The sequence below is a fragment of the Lontra canadensis genome, unplaced genomic scaffold, assembly GCF_010015895.1.
Source record: "Lontra canadensis isolate GAN:19392208 unplaced genomic scaffold, GSC_riverotter_1.0 scaffold7, whole genome shotgun sequence".
NCBI classification, from domain to species: domain Eukaryota; kingdom Metazoa; phylum Chordata; class Mammalia; order Carnivora; family Mustelidae; genus Lontra; species Lontra canadensis.
This window is the reverse complement of record NW_022631001.1, coordinates 32,027,809-32,050,041: the sequence shown is the minus strand read 5'-3', so window position 1 is coordinate 32,050,041 and position 22,233 is coordinate 32,027,809. Positions and strand designations below refer to the sequence as shown.

Below are 22,233 nucleotides of genomic sequence, written 5' to 3'. Positions count from 1 at the left end.
CCTCCTTGCCTCCCACAGCAGGGGCAACTGCATGGGACACACCCGAGTCCCAGCCTCCGCTTTTACAGCAACCTAGCCCTTCTCCTCCTCCCTGGGAGGGCATTCCCTCTTCTGGGGTGCTGTTTCCTGGGTTCTCTGATCCTTCCCTGATGCCAGACCCCTCCCCGTTCCAGTGAGACTTTCTCTTTCATGCTGACTGGGGAAGATGGCAGCAGACGCTTTGGCTACTGCAGGCGCTTACTGGTGAGTAGGGCCATGTGGTCCTTGGGGGCCTGGGCCACAGTGTGTATGTATGTGTGCACGCATGTGCGTGTACACATGCACATGCACTTTCTTCAACTCTAGTTTGTGTGAGATTCTGCATTCTGCTTCCTTGTATGCTCCTTGAGGCCACCCCCAACACAGACAACATGTGCATGTAGGCACACTGATGAGGCATCCTGGGATGGCAGGACTCGGAGTGACCCTTCCAATCTAAGATGAACTGCACTACGAGGAGAGAGTGGATCACCTTCTACTGAGATGTCCTATGTTTTCAACTTTCCTACACTTTTTCTTCTCATTCATTTCCCTCGGGCTCCTGGGCCCTGGCTACTGAAGCCGGATTGCAGGATCATATCAACCCAGCAGCATACCTGGCCCATACCTGGCCAGCTGAGTGAGGAGGCATCCTGTCCATGGTCTGCTAGTGCTGGAGGCTGAAGAGGGACAGAGCAGTACCTTCTGTGGGATTCTGGGAGAGGTGCCTTGAACAGGGGAAAGGGAGGGTTTTGAAAGTATAAGCCATGTTATATAGAGAGAAGCCCGTCCCCATCTCCCTTCCCATTAGTCCTAGGTCCCCAGCCCTGGGTAGTAGTAGTAGTACCTTGAGGTAAGGTCAAGAGAGACTCCTGTTGCACTTTCCTCTGGAATTCACTAGGGATGTTGTTGGTTTGGGGTGTCAACAGTGTTTCAGGGCTCCCATGCCTTAGTGGGACAAGGACTCACTAGATATCTAGCCAGTCTAGGGGTAGATGAGAAGGATCCTAGGCAAGGGTCATGTATAGCAGGGACCCCAGATAAAGGATTTGGGGCCATTCATTAATTCATTTATTCATTCATTCTGAAACACGTCCCATACTCCCACTGAGGGTCAGGCAACATGTTAAGGGCACCTAAAGAGGAGTTAGACTTGAGTTCAATCCAATCCTCAAGAAAATTTAGATAGTCTAATAGAGGAGGTCAGCCTTTGAATGTAGAAGGGAAGACAAAGGGAATAGGCTATTATTTAGGACCTATTGTGTTCCAGGCTAGACGCTTTAAGTATGTCATCTTATTTAATCCTTATAGTAGTTCATGAAGTAGTACTATGTCAGTTTCTGTAGATTAAGAAATTAAGACTTGGGGGGAATAACTGCCCAGGATCACACAGCCAGTGAAACACAAGCCGGGGTTAACTCTAAGTTCTTTAACACCCAAGTCTGATACTCTTGTATTGCCCCAGAGGGTAGTCTGGGAGAAGGGATATTTGAATACTGACTGCCCAGTGAGCAGGGCTAAGGGGATGTGGAGCAGTGCAGATGCCAGGTGGGGAGCCAGGCAGAGGCCAGCATGCCCCAGGTTCACCTGTGCCCAGAGAGGAGCATTCCAAGGACTGCTTTTGCAGGAATAGTGATGGAGCAGAGCTGCTCCTTTGCAGCGGGCCTGCCGCCCCCAGGGAGAGCATGTTTGTCCTGGCGTGCTCATGCTCGGAGAGGGCCTGGGCTGGGTCCCTGCCAAGGGGGCTGGCACTAGCTCGGCATTCCTGCAGATTGGACACAATGATTCTAACCCAAATCCCACATACTTGATTTAATCACTTGGGGCTTTAGGGGAGGCGGGGGAGAAGGAAAGAGAGAGGAGTGAGTTTCAGGCCTAATATGGACAAAAACAGATTCTGCCTTCTCTTTAGATCTGTGACGTGTGGCCAGCAGGTTTGGAAACTGAAATAGACCCATCTGCATTTGCTTAGTGGCCTGCGTGAGGGGCCAGCACCTGCTGCTCTGCTCCCTCCCTACTTGGCCTTGCCAGGCACTCAGGCCTCCGAGCCAGAGGCAGCCACAGAGCCCTGCCAGCCCCTGGCTGGAGAAGTAGACTCCTGTGGCCTCACCCCAACCCACATTTGGGGGCTCCAGGCCTGGGGCACTCTTAGTGCACATCTCCTCCAGCCATTCACTTTGCCAATCCCCTTTTTTCTTTGTTCTCCTCTCCTAGCATACCTCTATTCTGTGTCTTTGTGTCCCTTTCCCTTCTGTAGGGTCAGAAAGCAGTATGCTTTAGAGGTGAGACAGTAAATCTGAGGCCAAAACAGACTTCTGGATCTATGACTTTTAGATGCATGCCCTTGGCAATGGCTCACTCTCTTTGTGACTCAGTTTACTCATCTACAAAACGCAGGTGGTAGTGCCTGTGCACTACCTCTCACAGGCGGTTTTAGAGTACTAAGCCCGGGCCTCAGATATGGTAAGCTTTCAACAAATAGTAGTTTGCGGCCCTTATCCATGTTCAGTTTGTCTTACTATAATAGGGTGGATCAAGGAAGGGAGGTAAGGAGAACCTAGAATGGGGCTGTTTTACAGAATGTTCCCTGTGAGGGATGGGGGACTCCGTGGCTTGCTCCGAGGAATGTACACAGGTTCCTCTCATGACCACTGCGTCCTCTGGATTCCCAGCCTTCACCTTGTAAATCCACAAATCACCCTATAGCTTCTGCCGTGCTGCTTCCTCCTTCACCAGCCTCTGTCAGCATCCTCCTGGGAGGAGCTCAGCAGGAGTCTGGCACCTTGGGCTGGAAGACCCAGTGGAGGCTAGAGCCTGCCCCTGGAGGGTGTCAGTCTTTCCTCTGGGGGCTTGGTTGAGTAGTGGTTAGAAGAGGCTTGCCATCATCCACTGGAAGATCAGTCCTTAGTCCCCAGTTTCCCAGGAAAAGGAGCCAGATGTAGTAATTGTGGCTTCTCTGTATCTGTCTGTCTCTCCTCTGCCTCGTTCTGACCCAGCCGAGTGGGAAAGGGCCTCGGTTGCCAGAGGTATACTGTGTCATCAGCCGCCTTGGCTGCTTCGGCTTGTTTTCCAAGGTAAGAGGGCTATGGCTTACTTTCCTCCCCTTTCCCCAGCTGACAGCTCCCACAGGAATATCTGTGGCCAGCTCAGATGAGAAAACCACCTGTGTGTGCAAGCGAGCGAGCGGGCGGGTGTGAGCAAGAGAATGCAAGAGCAAGCACAGGGAGCTCGTGGACTCCTTCCTCTTCCCAAGCCTGGCTCCCCATCTGGCCAGCTGGCATCTCCCCAGCTCCTGTGCCAGCGTGGTCTGCCAGTGTCACAGTCCACTCTGAGCCCTGGGTAGAGCCAGAGTCCTTTGGGAGAGAGACTCCCCGTGGGGAAACCAGGTGCCCAGGGACCCGACTCGAGAGTGGTGTTTCATTTACCCACCTCCTGGGTGTGGGGCAAGGACGAGTTAGTGAGCAGAGCAGTCATCGGGTGCCAAGGGAAGCAGGAAATCTAGATTGTAAAGCTGCTGGCGAGATAGCCCTCCTGTCCCCTAGCTTTTGGCCCCAGCTGGTCAGATGCCAGGCTGCCCTCTTCACTGCCCAGGAGGTAGGGAAGGGCAGCGCCTGACACCCTTCCTCTTCTGGCTGCTGGCGGTGGGCACAGGTCCTAGATGAGGTGGAGCGCCGGCGTGGGATCTCTGCTGCCTTGGTCTATCCCTTCATGAGAAGTCTCATGGAGTCGCCCTTCCCTGCCCCGGGGAAGACCATCAAAGTGAAGACGTTTCTTCCAGGTGCTGGCAACGAGGTAGGGATTTCTGCTGCCTCTTCTCTCAGACTGTGGATGGGGGCTTGAGGACGGCCTGCCTGGCCAAGGCTGCAGTCCCTGGGAGGGGTGGAGCACTGCCCCTTCCTCGCTCACCATGTGTGTATAGCTAATCAGTCAGGACTAGAAAAGTGAAGGACAGAACTGTCAATGGGGCCCAACTCCCCACAGCTCCTAGGAGGCCTTCCCTGACCTGCTTGGACTTGACTGCATTCCACCTGCCCACCTTTTATTCATTCATCAACTATTTACCGACAGTGCTCCCTCACAGTCAGAGATGGCGCCAGACCTTGGAGCAGCCATGAGGTTGAAGTGGGCCACAGCTCTGTCCCTGTGGAGTTCATCATCTCATGAGAGAGACCAATATTAAATACATGTGTCTGCTTTTAAGTAGATAATTTCTGAACTTTTTAAGTGCCAAGTGTGAGCATGGGAGTGAGAGTATGTGACAGGTAACCTAAAACCTGCTTTAGGTTAGGGGGCCCGGGATGGCCCCCTCTGAGGAAGTGACTAAGATGAGTAAAGTCAGCTAAATGAAGTGGGGGAGGGAAACTGAAAGAGAAGGGTGTGGACGGGAGAAGGTTATTCAGGTGGAGAGGGAACAGCACCTGCAAAGGCACTAGTTGGAAGAGTGACAAGGAACTGATAAAAGGCCAAGATGGTTAAAAGGGTGTGAGCAGGGCAGGATGGGCAGCGAGGGCCACATCACAGTGTGCCTGCTAGGCTGAGTTAAGGATTTTGGAGTTTATCTAAGCAGGGTTATAAGATCTGAGATATATTTTTAAAAGCTTACTGTGGCTGCTCTGGAGATCATGGATTGGAGTGAAGGCAGGAGACCGGCTAGGCTCCTGTACAGAAGTGCAGACAGGAGATGATAGTAGCTTGGATTGAGGTGTGGTAGAAAAGGTGAGAAGTAGGTGGATTAGAGACACATTTTAGAATGAGGATCAGAGCACTTTGTGTTGAGTGGAAATATGGAGTAAGTATTAGGGAGATTTTAAGGCTAATCCCAGCCTTTTGGCTCGAGTGACAGGGTAGCTGCCGGCCTGCTGCCTATGGAGGGAGTGGACTCTGAGGAGGAAGTGGGGAGGTGGATTTTGTACATGTTACATTTAAGATACCTGTGTGGCTCCCAAGATAAGATGTTTCATAGCAGAAAGTATAGATAAGAGAAGAGAGCCTGGGCTTGGTCCTCCTCGGACTTGAGGAACTCCCAACATCTGGGGATCCTGCAGAAGGGGAGGAGCAACCCCCAGGAGGGAGAAGACAGGAGGCTGAGGTCAGGATGGTGAATGGCCAGCTGCCTTGACAAGACTAGATCTCGGGGGAGCAGGGATGGAGGGGCCCAGATACCTGAGTGGAGTGAGTTGAGAAGTGAAGAGGGGTGAGAAAGTGGAAATAACTTGTACAGACTTCTCTTCAAGAGGCTCAGTTGTGAAGAGGACTAGGGAAGGGGACAGTGATTGAAAGGAGGAGTTTGCTGGAGATGGTCATCTGGAGGCTGGTGGGAATGGCCCCAGTGGAGGCAGAGGTGAAAGCGGATAGTCAGGAGAGGGAGGGAACAGTCAGACTGTGGCCCAGGAGGTGGCGGGGCTGTGGGATCCAGGAGGGACTGGCTTCAGTTGGGAGAGACAGGCACTTCCTTGTGTGATGGCAGGGAAGGGCCATGGCTGGTAGATTCTGGCTTCTACCTGATGGCTTCGGTTTTCTCAAAATGGAAGAGAAGGTTATCCCCTGAGTGAGAGGTAGGTGCTGGGCTTCAGGAGAGGGAAGAAGAAATGACTGTTGTTGCAGAGAGCAGGAGAGGGTCTGACTAAAGAAACACGGAGTGTGGTGGGAGTGGCGTGAAGGCCATTTCAGGGCTTTCCTTCAGCCTCTTTTCTCCCACCCTCCTCTGGAGGGACTTTAGGCTTCTTGAGAGGACTGGCTCAGGCTGATGGCTGGCCCTGCCCAGAGAGCCCAGCAGCTTGCCTGGGAGACCTTGGGATGGCCTCGCCCTCACCAGCCTCACTTCTCATCACTAACTTGAATTGCTTACTGTCGCTGAACCTTGCTTCCTTTTGCCTTGAACACTCTTGCCTTCTCTCCTTGGACAGCCCAAATGAAATATCTTGTGCTCTGAGCGCCCCCCCCGCCCCCCCTCACCGCCATGAAGACATGAATCATGGCTTCCTCCATCTTGGCACCGGTGTCACAGTTGTGGTTGTTTAGACTCAGTCAGCCCAACTGGACTGTGATTCTTGAGGGCAGGGATGCATGAGAAGAGGCCCAGGTCCTATAGGATGCTTCTGGGAATTCTCATACCCTGGAGGGAGCCAGGACCCCAGGGGTGCTACAGAGCCAGGCTTTTTGGACTGTGTGTAGGCTCTTGGGGGTGGAAGAGTGTGGGGGAGCCTCACTGTAACTTCTTGGGGCTAGGACAGGGGCTCATACAGAGGCCTCTTGTGTCCCCGTGGTGTGGGTTTCCCTCAGGCCACAATCCCTGAGCATTTTGGGTGAGTGCGGCATTGTGCTCATCACTGGGCCTTCTAGGAGTTCACTGGTGGTGGGAAAGGTAGTATCTGCTGATTGCGGGGGCACCTTGTGCCCATTTTGCTGCTTCTCTGGGAGCCAGAGGAATGAATATTGAGCTAGGAGTTTGAACTTCCCTTGCTTAGACCATGAGGAATAAATGAGATGATAGGGGCGAAAGCCCCTGGAAAAGAGCTCTGACACTCTGAGCTCTATGAGGGAACCCATTTCTCACCCTGCTTAGCAGGAGGCCTAGACACCCTTGCTGCCCACAGGCACTGAGGGACCAAGGAGAAGACGAAGCAGGCCCCTGTGGCAGCTGCTTTGGCCTGGCCTGAGCTCCAGCAGTTGCTCCTGCTCTCACTGCTAGGGTCAGTTGCTACCCTTCACGCTCAGGACCACCCCCAGGGAAGTGACTTTTTGTGCCATAGCACCGACCTTGGGAGTGGCCTTGCATCCCCTGGAGGGCGGATGGCTGGGTCTGGCCCCGATAAAGTCCTGCTTCCTGGCACGATGGTGGAGTAGCCAGCCCTTTCCTTGTGTTTTCCTTGTCCCTGGCACAGAGATTAGATGGCTCATGGAGATAGAGGCCAGAAGGGTAGCAAAAACGGGACCTCTGGAAGGAAACCCTAGCAGAAGAGGGAGAGGACATGGTGGCAAGGACACTAGCATTGCCTTCTGAGAGATGGCAGTCAAGGGATACGGAGATGCTGCTCTTCCTATGGCCAGGGGAGCAGCAATGGTATCTGGTCAGCATGGGCGCCAAGACCTCTGCTAGGGGGCATGGACCTGGGCACAGGGAGTACCCCACAGATAGAGCTGTGTGGTTTCCTCATTCTCCTTATCTACAAGAGCAGCCACTTCTCCTTTTCCTGTGAGCCTGATGGATGGCTCATCAACTGCTTCCCCCTGGAGCCTCCTCCACATTCCAGTTATCCCTCTTGCCATAGGCTAGGTGTCTGAGTACTGTGGGAACAGAGCTGTGGTCTGAGAGGAGACGGAGACTGGGTCTTACTACACAGTGGGGTAGATTAGAAACATGGAAAAAGAAGAGAGAGAAACCCACTGTGTGTAGGACTTGGGAGGGACACCCACCTCGCCTGCCTTGACCCACTTTCCTCCTCGCTGTCCTGCAGGTGTTAGAGCTGCGGCGGCCCATGGATTCCCGGCTGGAGCACGTGGACTTTGAGTGCCTCTTCACCTGCCTCAGCGTGCGCCAGCTCATCCGAATCTTCGCCTCGCTGCTGCTGGAGCGCCGAGTCATTTTTGTGGCAGATAAGCTCAGGTAAGGCCCAGCAGGGAAAGGTGAAGAAGGGAGAGGGCACGTCCACTGATTGATCTGATGTGTACTTATGAGCCCTGCTATGTGCCAGCCACTGTGGTGTTGGTGTGGCAGGATGGAGAACCCAAGGGAGGACTTAGCCTGAGGGAAGAGGTGGGGACATTTGTTCTTTGGCCCAGCCAAGAGGGTGCAGATGCAAACACATGGATATGGAGAGAGCTGGGTGATGGTAGGACTTCCTGTGGAGGAGGAGGCAGGGCCTTCTCTGTGGGATGTGGGGTTGGAGGAGAGTGATGAGCTCTTAGGCAGAGCCACTTGAGGAAGGGGCAAGAGCGCTGACTAGGGTTTGGAGGAGCTCTGAGCCTCCCAGCGAGGGAGGGCATCACCTGGAGAAGGCACCTGGCGATTTGTGGAGAAGGTCAAGGGGAGGCATTGAGGGTGCCGGGGAGGAGAGTGGTTGCAGGAACGTTGGCCAGTCAGATTAGGAGAGGGAAAAGATGTCCAGGGACAGGAGGTGCCCATGAGGCAGGGGAGCTTGTTTAGGAGGAATAGGAAAAGAGCTGGGTGGATCCTGGGTCTTGGTCTGATATGTTGGCATTTATGATTTTAGAGGCAGAGGAGTTCCAGATGCCAAGATCTGGCTGTGGCTATGGGAGGGGGTGGTAGAAGGGTCACAGAACATGAGGCATTATGAAAAGAGTTGAGGTCTTCCAGGCAGTCAAGAGCCATAAGAGAGTGTCTCAGTCTCCTCAGGCTGCTATAACAAAACACCAGACCAAGTGGCTTGTAAACAATAGAAGTGTATTTCTCACAGCTCCAAAGCGTGGACATCCAAGCTCAGGGTACCAGCGTGGATACGTTCTGGTAAGGGCCTGCTTCCTGGCTCATAGCCAGAGCCTTCTCATTGTGGTGGAAGGAGCAAGGGAGCTCTGTCGTTCTGTTTTATAAGCACATGAATCCCATACATGAGGGCCCCACCATCATGACCTAAGCACCTTCCAAAGGTCCCTGACCTCATATTTGGGGTTTGAGATTTCCACACAGGAATTTTGGAGGGCACAAATACTTAAACTATGGCATAGAGTGTATGTGGGGAGTGGACAGGAAAGTAGAGGATGAGATCTTGGCAACACGTTGTGTATTTTTTTTTGGTCAAAGAATCCATCACAGGAAGAAGAGGTTTCTTGAGAATGGTGGAGTTAATTCAGTCATTTGGACATTTATTAACCCACCTGCTCTATGCCATACCATATGCCAGGTGCTGATAGGAGGGGAAGAAAAGAAAAATCCTCTTTCGGGTTGGTCATCAGTAGGGCCAGGCTCCCTGGGGTCTTCCTTTCTGTCTATGTGAGGGGCTATTGAGGGGAGCAGGAGAAAGGGACTCCAGAATGACGTCTCAGGGCACTGGGGCAGGATGCCAGGCCCACCCTTGGTCCAGGAGAAGGAAAAGGAGGAAATGCCAGGGCTGCTGACTTTTCCAGAGAAGGTCTGCTTTAGAAACGAAAATGGTTCCTCGCTTCCCACCCCAGCCTCAGTGTTTCACAGTTGTGTGTCTTGTGGTCTGTCAAGAAGGGGCTGAGCCTGGCAGCTGGAAAAAGCCAGGAACAGCAGCCCCGTGGAGCCTCTGTCTGTTGCCTCCCTGCCACCCATGTTCACTCTTCCTCATCAAGAGAGCCTGGCCGGACCGTGGTGTCCCTACCAAAGCCTGGACCTGAGGTTCCTTTTTTCTGAAGGTTCCATTCCCTCACTGGGGGCTTCCTCTTTGCCGCCCCCACCCACATCCCAGCTCCACGAGGGCCCTGAATGCAGCTATTGTTTCCTTTGGCTGCTCCTGCCTCTGAGCACATTCCTGCACCATTCTGGAAGGAAAATACCCCAGGGCTCTGTTCTTTGCCGGGCTCAGCATTCAAGTTCTGCCACTCTTGGGTCTAAGAAAAGATACCCACCCTCCTCAGGGTGTGCCTGTGACTAGAGAGGGGCAGGGTAGGCAGTCCAGTGATGGCTCCAGGCCTGGACTGGGTCAGGGCTCAGTGAGTCCAGCCATCTCATGTCCTGTTGCTCACATTTTAGGTTGTCCACAAATCCTTTGTGCCTCCAGGTCTAGTTTTGATGTCTGAGTATATGGAGGTGTGCACCGTGTATGTGTACAGGTTCTGCAGTGATCAGCCCCAGAGGCTGTACAAAACCTTCTGTCTCCAAAGAGCCAGGCCCATTGGAGGGGAAGGTGGAGATCAATGTGTCCCTCAACCCTGAGACAGCCCTTTCCTAGATCTTTTCCAGATGGCTCTCCTTGAGGTGTGGGGAATTGCTGTCCCCAGGGGAAGGGCTGTCAGAGCCAGGACACCTGTGTCTCTGCCTCAAGGCCCAGCACTATTTTAGGCATCTCTAGGGTGACAGTACAGCCAAGCAAGGCACTGGCTGACGAAACACTTGTGAACATCCAGAGGTCCTTCAAGAAAAGAGGGTTTGTTTCTGTCATGGGTTGGAACCATGTTCTCTAACTGAGGGGGCATTATTCAGGAAAGGGGGAGAATTGCTGCTGGAGGTGATCCTGTAGAGTCTATTGTGGCTAATAGGTGGGACCAGTAGAGGCAGAGGGTCAGAGTGGGAAAGTCAACCTTAAAACTGAACTTGACCGTGGCCTTTGCCTCCCCATCTACAATATGGTCCCTACGGGAGGGCCTTTGATTTTCTTCCCAGCAGATGGGTTGTTCAAGCCAGGTGTGTCTCCTGTGTCTACTAGTGTCCCACACCAGCCCTCAACACACATGGGGCATGTACACTCACTTCTGCTCCCACTAGCTAGCACCCTGGAGGTCTTCCTCCCCTCTTGCATTGGCCATTCTGCTCAGATAGCTGGTCCTGGAGTGCTGCTGGGTCTAGACGCCTGGAGCCCCCTCTAGGCGGAGAGAGGAATGACCCCACTGAGACTGTAGACTATTTTTTGGAGCCTGGGAGGAAAGATGGGTGGGGGCGCCTTTTCCCAGCTTGGTAGGAGTGGTGCCGGGCTCCTCACCTCAGTGGTCCTCAGTCAGACCACTTTTTGCGATTACAGAGAGGAAGGGTTGGATAGACGGCAGAGTAGTCAAGTGACACGGGACTGGGAGACAGGACAGTTGGTTGTGTCCTGGGTTGGCCACTTATGAAACTGACCCTTCGTATCTGTGGACCCAGCTATAAAAGGTAGAACTGGTAAGACTACCTCTGACGGCCTTCCAGTTCTTGTACACTCCGAATATGTGATCAACTCTTGCTCCCCTTACCTTCATGTTCCCTAGCTTGAGCTGTTACTTCTCCACCAAATTAGGCCTATCTGTGCATTAGGGTGACCATTGTGGGTATGTATGTGAGTCGTTTGTGAGTTTAAGCTTTACTGTGTATCTTCATGGCTATTCCTAGGTCAAGTCCCAAAGAAGGTTGGTGGTACCAGTGTCCTTGAGACCCTGAGCAGTGGGAATGTGGGGGCTTCACCAGTCTGCAGGGTCAGATCCTGACCTGAACTCCATTAGCACTTCTGTTGCACTGGGAAGCTTAACCTGTAAAAGGATGTTCTAACTCCCATTCCCCAAAGGTGCTAGGCCTGGGCTCAGGTGCTTTGTCTCTGTCTGTCTACCAGTACACTCTCCAGCTGCTCCCATGCCGTGGTGGCCTTGCTCTACCCCTTCTCCTGGCAGCACACCTTCATTCCTGTCCTTCCGGCCTCCATGATTGACATCGTCTGCTGTCCCACACCCTTCCTGGTTGGCCTGCTCTCCAGCTCCCTCCCCAAACTGAAGGAGCTGCCTGTGGAGGAGGTGGGCCATTGTCTGGGGGACCAGCTGGGTGAGGGATGGAGGAATGAAGGGACTGAAAGAAAAGAATCTCCCAGGAGGGAGGGAGGGGTGGAGGTGGAAAGGAAGGGACCAAGACCACTGGAATCTTCTCACTTGTGGCCTCTGGGCCTCTCTGCCCAGCTCCTGTCCCTTCCTGGAGTTATTCCTGTTGTCTGACTCTGAGGGCATCACAGGGGCTCATTCCCTGCATCACTGCCACTGATGATTCTTTCTTTTAGGCACTGATGGTGAATCTGGGATCCGACCGATTCATCCGACAGGTAAGAAAGAGCAGGACCCTGCAGAATATGGCCTGCCCTGGGGTAGGTGCCTGTTTGCTGTAGGCCCCAGGGCACCCAACACTGTTACACACATTGCTCAACCCTCACAGCCTATTTGCTGAGCTCTCTGGGCTCCACATTCACAGACTAGACAAAGATGGGGAGAAACTGATCGGGGAAGTGTTGACCCCAGCAGGATCTGCCTTTCTGGTTGGGATCATCCAGTGTGATGGGAGTGTGGGAATGTGGAGAGCATGGCCTGGAAGTCTGAACACTTGAGGTCTGGCTCTGCCACCTTGGAGCCCCATGATCTCAGGCAGGCCTCCCAACTTCTCCAAGCCAGAGTTCTCATCTTTAAAGCAGGCATGGTGACACCACCTGCCTTGAAATATTGCTGGGGGATGATACATGATGCACAGAATGCTATGGAATTTCAAGGTTTACAATCATCGTTGTAACTTTAGAAAGCCTTTGTTAGTCATGGAAGTTCTTCTGGCTTTCCACTAAGGAGCACAGCCCACTGGTGTGCCCTCTGGGAAGGTAGAGTGTGTTACACACCACTGATAGCTGCTACTCCTGGGTACAAGGCATCAAGGTACAGACATAGAACAAGAATGCAGAGATAGGAACGACAGCCCAACCTCATACCTGAGCTACAGCCTGGGCCACAGTTTCCCTGCACTGAGCCAGCTCTGCTTCCCACCATGGAGCTGGAGAAAGAGGAGCTGGGGAGGCTTCCTCAGGGTGCTGGGCAAGGAACCCTGAACTCCTGGGCAGTGAATACCACAGCCTCCACCACTTTTTATCTGTGTGACCTTGGACGAGTTTCCTAACCTCTCTCTCTACTCAGCTTCTCATTATAAAATGAGGTTGATAATAGTATTAGGATTTGGGGGAAGAATGAATAATATTAAATATTTAAGCTCTTTAGCCAGGGCCTGGCATATAGTAAGTGCTCAGTGTCTATGATTATGATGACTATGTGTTTTCCTTCCCCTGTAGATGGATGATGAGGACACGCTGTTACCGAGGAAGTTACAGGCGGCTCTGGAGCAGGCTCTAGAGAGGAAGAATGAACTGATCTCCCAGGACTCTGATAGCGACTCTGATGATGGTGAGTGAGGCTTGCCCCAGGGCAGAATCAGCTCTGGCCCCAGGACTCCTTCTGCTCTGGATCCGGGCCTTATGGCACCAGGACCCTGTTTCTACACACCAGACCCTTCTCGTTGATGGGGCTTCAGGTACAGGACCTTGGTCTCAGGCTAGCCTGGAATTCTCCAGCCCCACTACCAGTGGGCTCAGGGAGTAATGGGCCTGCAGGGAGAGAAGATTGTGGTGTTTTGTCAGGGGGAGTTGAGAAACATAACACTGGGGGCACTTCTGGGGTGGCCCAGGCTAGAAAGCTACCCTCTTCCATCTAATTCTCCTCTACTTCAGAAGGTTTGAGAAAGAAAACCCAAAGACATAATGGCAATGCCTAGACTCTTCTTGCTGATAGGAAATTAGTTATTCCTCCCTCAGGGGCCATGCCTTGAGCCCCTGCAGGAGATGGAGGGAACTTCCTCTTCTTGTGATGCCCAGGAAAACCACCAAGGGTAAGGAGTATGGGGAAAGTGATCCTCTGGTCTCTGATTTCCACTCACAGTTGCACAGAGAATATTTGCCAACTTGCATGTGCAGAGCACAGTTTCTGACCTTCTAGATCAGGGGCTAGTTACAAACCCAGGAGCATAAGAGATAAAGTTTCAAAAACCGCTAAGTGGTTCTGGCTAGAAATTCTCTTGGGGAGAGGGAGACAATACCAGGTAGAGATTGGGGTTGGAGGTTGGAGATGACCGGTTCTTGGCCTGAACTTTGAAGATTTGTCTTTTCTCTTCCAGAATGTAATACCCTCAATGGACTCGTGTCGGAGGTGTTTATCCGGTTCTTTGTGGAGACTGTCGGGCACTACTCCCTCTTCCTGACTCAGAGCGAGAAGGGAGAGAGGGCCTTTCAGCGAGAGGCCTTCCGCAAGTCTGTGGCCTCCAAGAGCATCCGTCGTTTTCTTGAGGTTTTTATGGAGTCTCAGATGTTTGCCGGCTTCATCCAAGACAGGGAGCTAAGAAAGTGTCGGGCAAAGGGTAAGGCCAGAAGAGCTTGCGGTTGGGAGCTATGGGCCCTCTTATATAAGTTGTCTGCTACTAGCAGGCCTGAATAACTGGGCACCATGACAGAAGCTCTTAGCTGTCGGCTAGGTCCAGGCCTCCTACCATCCCTTTCTTCTGCTAGAAACCGCCAACAGAGCTTTCTTCTCCTCCTGTTGCAGTAAATGCCTTCACGAGACTGTGCACAGGCTGCAGCCATGTGGCTGGTAGCGTTTCCCTCCACCCAGGAGCAGCATACCATTGGTTGCCCATCCCCTCCCCAGATGCCCTTCTCATTCAGAGAAAAAGGCCAGACAGCAATTTAGGGGGTTCTAAGAACCAGAGGTTGGAGAAGCCACTGAAGAAAAATGAGCTAGCTCTCTGAGGTTGGTGGCCGCCTCCATTCAGAATAGGTCACCTTGTCTCTAATATCAGCTCAGCTCACTCTAGGACTTTTGTTTGTTTTTTTTTAATCTCATCAAGATCTTTTTTTCTAATCTCAGGGTTGTTAGTTACATCTTCTGTTCACTAACACCGTCCATTTAGTCTAACAAACCTTTTGGAACAACATGGTAGAGTGTTCTAAGAGGACCTAGAGAAGGCACCAGCTCTGAAACAAGGAGTGGCATCTTTGCCTTACAGAGTGTAGCTCAGGCACATGCACCGGGAAGCAAGGTGCTGAGGGCCTCTTTCTTCAGCAGTGAGCACAGTGAGATGTTATTAACTACAGTTCTGATGATGAGACAGTCTGAATTCTAGTAAGATGCTCCCATAAACTGTAATTGCAGATCCTTGGTTTCTCTGTGCCCATGGTCCCCTCCAATCGGCCTCCCTTCCCTTCCTGCGATGATGGTTCTATTCCCTGTTCCTCTCTTCCCCAGGCCTCTTTGAGCAGCGAGTGGAGCAGTATTTAGAGGAACTCCCAGACACTGAGCAGAGTGGGATGAATAAGTTTCTCCGAGGTTTGGGTAAGTAGCATGGTCACTGATGAGATAGATGTTCAGCAAGAAGCTGGGGCTGGGGGATCTGTACCCAAACTACTCTAAACCAATACCAGAGGGTATTTATATTGGAGCTGTACACAGAACAGTAAGAGATCTCCTGGTGAAGAGGTTCTCAGCCCAGTCCTCCAAGAGCATTAAGCACAGTATTTTTTTTTAAGACTTTATTTATTTATTTGACAGACAGAGATCACAAGTAGGCAGAGAGAGGAAGAAGCAGGCTCCCTGCTGAGCAGAGAGCCCAATGCGGGGCTCGATCCCAGGACCCTGAGATCATGACCTGAGCTGAAGGCAGAGGCTTAACCCACTGAGCCACCCAGGCGCCCCCATTAAGCACAGTAAATTGCAGAACCAGGAGAAACCAGAGATCCTTACATAAATCAGGTCTTTTTCTGCGTGTTCCTTCCTGAGTGTATATGAGGATGCTGGGGGCAGTGAGCTTTTCTCTAGGCCTAAAGGGGTCTACAAAATTCTCAGTGCCAGAGTGCCCTTCTCTGAAAACCTCCACTGTCTTCATGTCTCAGTTTAAAGGGAAATTGGGGCCAAAGAAGTTAAATAGCTTGCACATAGCAGCAGAGTGATTGATACCAGTGCCCTAATTAGAGCTCTAGCATATTTTCACTGCCCCGGATCAGATCCGTCTCAGCTAAAATCCAGTCTTTCTAACCAGATCTCCCACTGAGAGGGTTAAGGCTGTTACAAGAGTTGATACTGAAACCTTCTCACTCTTGCCCTCTCTGACCCACAGGCAACAAAATGAAGTTCCTCCACAAGAAGAATTAAGCCCCTTTCCCAGTAACGGAGTCCAGTGCCTTGCCAAGCCTGGAGCCTGGGGAGGGGGCCAGCTTGGAACCTTCTGGGCTGCTGTGGCTACTCTGCCCCCACAGACCCCACCCTCCAAGCCAGCCCACCTCTGCCTTCACAATATCCCAGGATACTGTTTGTAAATAATCTGCTGTAAGCTTTCTTATCTCTTTTTGTAACAAGCAAAGAGAATCTGGTAAATATTTGTATATTCCCAAGGGGCTGGGTGCTGGCGACTGGCCAATTATGTGCAGCTGACTGTCTCAGCCGAACCACTGATCTTCCTCTGGAGGCTCCAGGCCTGCCTGCCTGAGGCCCCTGCTGCCAGTCTTGGGCCCTGGAGAGCAGATGCTGTCTTGTTATGTACAGGAGGACTATTTTTTTTTTTTTTTTTTAAATCTTAGAGTTTCTATTTTTTTTTCTAGTAGTCCCCCTCCCCTAACCCTCCGTTTTTGAAAGGCAAAGGCCAATCAATCCCCATTTGCAGTGTGGTACCAGGCTCTCGGACCTGGCCTTCTCTTGTTCCTCCCACCTTTGTGATGATGGTCAGTGAGTCACGGGAAGCCCACCCCCCACCCCCGGCTGTTCCAGTGCTCTCCAGGCCCAGCTCCCAGTCCGTGGTGGCCACGATGCGGTACAGGGCATCCCTCCTTCCCACCATCTACGGGTGTTCTCAATAAACAGTGTACAGTTGTTTGGGCCCAGAGCCCTATGTGTTCCTTGGCTTCATTTTCTATAGTTCTCTCTCCTGGGGGATGGGCTCAGATAGGCCAGTCAGGAATGAAACACCATCATGCAGGGAATTGAGTACTTCCTTCAGAGTTTAGCTTCAGTGTGAGTCACTTACCTCCCCTGAAATCAAGTTCTCTGGCTTGAACTGTTATGACTGGTCTGGAAGATACCTTGTCATTGTTCTTGTTCAGCTTGCCACTTCGATAACCAACTGTTCAGACTTTCTGTGTAAGTGTTCCCAGTGATGGAAAGAATGCTCAGTGCTTGCAGCTCCACTGTTAGGTGAATCTTAACATTTTGCTCTTTAGTATGAAGCCCTTAAGACATCACTGGGTGTCCTGACATTGGTGTTTAAAGCTCAGCAAAAGCCAACCCAGGCTTGCTCACAGCTCTGGCCCATTGCCTATAGCTCATCTGTCACTCTGTTACTAGTTTTCTCCTGTTGACCTCTGCAATATTCCATGGAAAAGCAAGAAGAGCAGGGCAGGAAATATGGGTGGCTTAGGCTTTTCACCCACCCAAGGCCTTCGCAGAGCAATGACTGTGAAAATTTCCAAGACGAGAGATGAGGCAGTAAGCTGGAACTCTCTTAACTGGAATTCAGTTTGGCACTGGCAGGATTTGAACCAAGAAGTAGACCTTCCCGTCCTTCCGCCCTGGCCTACTTAAACAGGAGACAGTCCTATCCTGGACTCCCTTCCCTCCTCCTTCCCATTTCCATTGAGGCCCCCACAGGTCCCAACCTGTCTGGGGTTTGGCGTTGCTATCTGCCTCCTAAAGTAGAGGGTTTGTTTTCTGGGAAGACAAAGTCGTCTTCTCCTCTGAAAAAGCCTCTTACATAGTTGGCTTTGGCATCTTCCAGGAATAGGGAGGCAGAGATTGAGGCCTCATGAGTCTGAGTTCTCAAGCTAAAGTAAAGAAGACCGTACTTATCAACAGAAAGTCCAGAGTCCAGTATAGTTACCTCCAGGACTCATTACTGCTAACCCAGCCTGGGCTTCATGATGGTCACAGAAGTAGATTCCTTAACAGTAAAATAGTAATAATACAGTTTCCAAAAGCTGTTTCTTTCTCCTTTCCTTCTCCCACTCCCCTCTTTTTTAATGTGATTCCAAAGAATCCTCACAGATATGTGATCACATCACAAGAGATATAGGTGTAAATTCTTTTTTTAAAATAAAATTTGAAACTTTTATGTATCTTTAAAATCTTAAGATACCTAAGATTAACCCTAAGGATTTCTTCCTTTTGTAAGGGCCACAGCTTCATCCTAATTCAGAAAATCAGTACAGGCCCATAACTCTGGTTGGGCTACAAGGGTCCACACAGGGCTAGGCATGGAAGACTTTGGGGGAATATAGAGGAGGGTATGATGTCCAGGAGGCCTGGTATGGGGTTGACAAAAAGTGGTCAGGACTTCTTTCCAAGTTGTTTTACATGATTTCTTGACCCCTAAACAGATGGTTCTTAACCCTATCGGATCCAACACTCTCCTTTTCTATAGCATATACTCTAATTCCCCCCTTTGCTATCCTGAAATGAAATTGGTATATAAGGTAACCTACCTAAACACACCTTAATTTTCACATAAATAGGGAGAAATAAAAGGAAAAATTTTGTTGTAACATGTATTTGAATATGTAAATGCTTGGGTATAGCTGTACTAGAAGATATAATGAGGTTGGATGTTTACACCTGTATATAGAATCACTGAATTTAGCAGCTACACAAGCACAGATAAAAGTGTGTTGTATCAGCAACAGATTCTACTAAGTGCTACCATTGGTAAGAGAGTTGGACAACTTTTTTTTTAGAGGGTATGGAGGGGCAGAGGGAGAGGGAGAGAAAATCTTAAACAGGCTCCAGGCCCAGCATGGAGCCCAGCACGGAGCCCAGCACAGGCTCAATCTCAAGACCCTGAGGTCATGACCTGAGTTCAAATCAAGAGTCAGATGCTTAACCGACTGAGCCACTCAGGCACCCCTGAGAATTGAAGAGCTTTTGGCAATGTTGTGAGCAAAACACAGTATGAGCTTTCCCTTAACTTAAACAGCATTTGGAATCCTGGAAAACTGAAAAGTATATATACCTTGGGGGAGGGTATTATGTGTAAAATGGAGGTAGATCTAAACTAGATTTTTGTTGTTGTTTAGAATCAACCCATACATTGCAGGATGTCTAGCAACCTGGACCCTCCATGATTGTGACAAAAAAACCTGCCCCATTCATTTCCAAACTGTCTCCCAGAGGATGGTTTTTGCCACCATTGAGAATAAGTGTCTTTAAACCATCTTTCTGACTACCCTAGGACACTTACTCAGGGACAACACAACGCTTTTCCTCTACCAGAAGCCCCAGTGCCAGCCCTCTTCTATTCTGGAGTCAAGAAAGGCCCTGGGTTTTTTTCCTTAATCACTTTGGTGACTTTTAGAGCAGGGCAGGTTGCCCAATACATCTTTCTAAATGCCCCCCCCCTTTTTTTAAAAAAAACTAAATATGCATGCTCTGGTAAACTGTAGTGTCAAAATGAGGAATCTGGGTTCCTTAAAGGCAATATTTTGAAGGAGTACCTTTGGAAAGCCATATTATTCCAACTCCAGCTCATATTGGAATTAGGGCTCCCCCAAAAGCATTCCGATTATAATCACAGCTCAGTTCAAATTTTTGCTAAAAATAATCTTTATTTTACATGGAGACTTGTAACTTGTACCCAAATGACTTATTTATAAAGATACAGAAGCAGTATTTAAAAAAAAAAAGTGGAAATAAAAGTAAAACAAAAATTGGGCCATAAAACAGAGCCAGAATTGAACTTACATTCTTAATAAAGGTGATACACGAAATTAGGTTCTAGAGCCAAAGTGGTAGTATGCCTTCCTAAACATCTTATTTGCCTATGGAGGTGGGGGTGAGTGTCACTTAAAAGGTCATGAAAACTTAAAAAAAAAGTCATGAAAATTCTAGACCAAGGGAAAATACATTTCGGTACTGGCAAGTTTCTGGTAACTTGGAAATTATTTTCTGTCCATTTATATTGCTTTTTGTATTATATTAAATATATTATATTAAATATGCATTTGGTTAAGAAACTCAAACTATCAAAACATACATCTCCCCCACCTCATACAGCTCATTAAGAAATGCCTTCTCAGTTTTGTCCTCCCATTTCATCTCCATGAACGTACAAGCAGGTGTCCCAGGTACCGTGAACGTCATAATTGGCGCTCTTTGACAACCAATTAACAAGCTAATTCTGAGAAGTTTGGAAATTCCCGTGTTTGACGTGTATAAAAACCATGGTTCCGTAAGCGCCGCAAGGTTGGCCCGGCCCCCTGTTCTGAAGGGGCCCACGCCCACCGAGAGCCGCCGAGTTAAACCTCCCGCCATGCCTGGGAAAGTCTCCCGGCCGCGTGACGAGCCCGGCTCCGCCCCTTCCGGAACTGGCTGCGCCCACGGAAGGAACCGGTGCCGAACGTGCTTCCGGTCGTGGGGCGGGTGAGGTTAAAATGACCCCGGAACCAGAACCTTACACCCTCAGGAAGTGGTTCTCCGGGGCTGAGGCGAGAAGAGGTGGGTGTGGTGTGATGGCATTGCAGAATTAGGGCAGTGTAAACCACAAGGGCAGCTGCGGGAGCCTCAGGCTGTGTAGGGCTGTGTCCTCTGTCGTCTTCGTTGTCGTCCGCCTTCCGCCGATGGTGCGCCCTTTGTCACACCAGGGGTTTTCAGACCAGGGGCTGATTGCGTGTGGGCTAGCCATCAAGTAAGAATATGCGTATTTGAATTGAGACCTTAAATTCGTTAGCGGATTTTGATAATGGGGTCGAGTCCGATATCGACAACTTACCTTTTTACAGCTTCAGCTCCGAGGTTTGCATGAAAATGTATCTAAAGCACATGTACATTAGGCCAGAAATCCTATCCTTAGCAATCCAATCTATAGAAAATAAGCAGGTCAGCCTGATGGGCTAGGTGACGTTATTTTACCAGTTTGAAGAGGAAGGTAAACGTGGTTGAAGACCACGGACTTAAGAGGGCATCTGACAAAGCTCTGGCCTTTGTTTATGGAAAGACTTCCATTAACCCTGTGCCCATATCAGCCACTAAAAAGACCAGTGGCAGGGTGGGCCTCTGTGCCTCCAGCACAGACTAATTAGCTTGGCAGCTTCATTTGTTTCTTCAGGGTGGACTGTGTCTCAGCAGTTGCCCCTCTGATGCAAATATAAAGTCAAACTGTAAGGTTTGCGCTTGGTCCCATCAAACAAGCCAAGTGGTCCCTATAGGTCTGTGCTTTTCATTTGCAACATGAAAGTACGGTTTTGTCTCCTGGCTTCCTTGGCAATATTAACACTTGAATCAAAGCATCTGCCAGCTACTAGTTGTAGGTACTTGAGTGAGCAAGCTGGAGAGTCCGCTTTAGCTGTCCTTTCCCGGCCAGGTGGGATGGCATGGTATCTGGACTATCTTTTTAAAATGGATGAGGGACTTTCACAATCAGCATGGCCATCTACACCTCCATACAGGGATAAGTATTATCCCACTTAGCCCCACCCTGTTTATGGATAGTGATGCTACACAGTGCTAATGAATTTCTGGGTAAGAAACTGGCTTCTAAGGGACTTGTTTTCACATATGGGCTAAATCCCACCTGTCCAGGCCTAACCATTTAGCTGTCAGCCCCACCCCAATTCATCCACTTGCCAAGTCCTATCCATTTAATTTTCTGAATCCTACTCCTGCTGCTTTCTCATTCCCATTTTCTTTGTCCCACCTCCCACTGCAGCCCAGTCCCTAACTACATTTGCACTTATTTTGCTTAACTTTCCCAAATTGGTTAGCATGTTTGCTCTTCTCTCTGCTTGGGTCATTTTGCCTTATCAGACCATGGGAATTAATTTGTCCGCTCCCATAATCGCTCACAGTTAAGTCGAAAAGTTAAGTAAGTTTAGTTAAGTACTTCCATTTTAATACACACAATCCTCAGTCTTTAAAAGATGCCACACACAGCTGTTAAGATTTGGGTCAAAAGCTCAAACCCCATCTGAATCTCAAGATATTCTACATTTTTAGAATCTTCAGTGTGTAATTATCAATTAGACATTAAATTCTCTTAGTATCAACTACAACCCATTTCAGATCCATGACCTCAGCTTCCATATTGTATGTCCTCCAAGACACTAAGGGACCAGTTTTGCCTTTCTCCATCATCAAAGATCAAATCTGAATTATCCAGTTTGTCCAACTGAGTAAAGCCTTTGCACACTTTTCAACCGAATCACTAAGTTTGCTGTCCATTTTCCTTTTACTTGGGGGTCTGCAGAATCCTCTAAAGGTTGTCACAATTTGTCCCATAGGAAGTCATGGTTCCCAGCCCACATATCACCCCCAGAGGACTAAGAAAACACTACTCAATGAAACCTAGTCGCATTTTAAGTGTCATCCTATTTTTTTGGCCAGGCCTGTAAACACCAACTTTATTTGGGGCCAAAGAAAATTTCACAATTTTTGGCAAGGACTAGAAAAACTGTAGCAAATTATAATTTACCGAGATCTGAAGGTCCTGTCTGCACACAAGCACTGGTCATCGTTTTGTTTTTGTAGGAGATACAAACCTTAGAAAGCCCAAGTACAGCTTCTGACTTTTCCAAATTCTATGCTAATTTCAGACTAGAATCTTTAGCATTTCATGATGTAGTTCTTTGAACATTAATACACAGGGATACGTACATCCTGACAAATGCTTTTTAGGTTCCAAACCACTTTCATGTGTAAAAGCCCCGGTGTGTTTAAGATTCAGACTGCTGGGCCCCATCTCAAGATTCTGGAATGGTATGATAAAAGAGTCAAGGAGGAAAAACCTTA

General features: G+C 49.9%; 1 protein-coding gene across 5 annotated transcripts in view; it reads left to right on the top strand.

Moving 5' to 3' along the window:
• The window catches only part of DENND2B (DENN domain containing 2B), a 148,368-nt gene extending 132,020 nt beyond the window's left edge, over positions 1 to 16,348 (top strand). For all 5 annotated transcript variants that reach the window (XM_032853414.1, XM_032853415.1, XM_032853416.1 and 2 more), the window contains 10 exons: positions 174 to 243; positions 3,015 to 3,092; positions 3,670 to 3,810; positions 7,476 to 7,624; positions 11,238 to 11,415; positions 11,673 to 11,714; positions 12,717 to 12,828; positions 13,595 to 13,834; positions 14,719 to 14,805; positions 15,587 to 16,348. In XM_032853414.1, the coding sequence (XP_032709305.1) occupies positions 174 to 243; positions 3,015 to 3,092; positions 3,670 to 3,810; positions 7,476 to 7,624; positions 11,238 to 11,415; positions 11,673 to 11,714; positions 12,717 to 12,828; positions 13,595 to 13,834; positions 14,719 to 14,805; positions 15,587 to 15,621 (1,132 nt within the window). In that variant the 3' untranslated portion in view covers positions 15,622 to 16,348. The remainder of the gene's footprint in view (positions 1 to 173; positions 244 to 3,014; positions 3,093 to 3,669; positions 3,811 to 7,475; positions 7,625 to 11,237; positions 11,416 to 11,672; positions 11,715 to 12,716; positions 12,829 to 13,594; positions 13,835 to 14,718; positions 14,806 to 15,586) is intronic.
• The last annotated feature ends 5,885 nt before the right edge of the window (positions 16,349 to 22,233 follow it).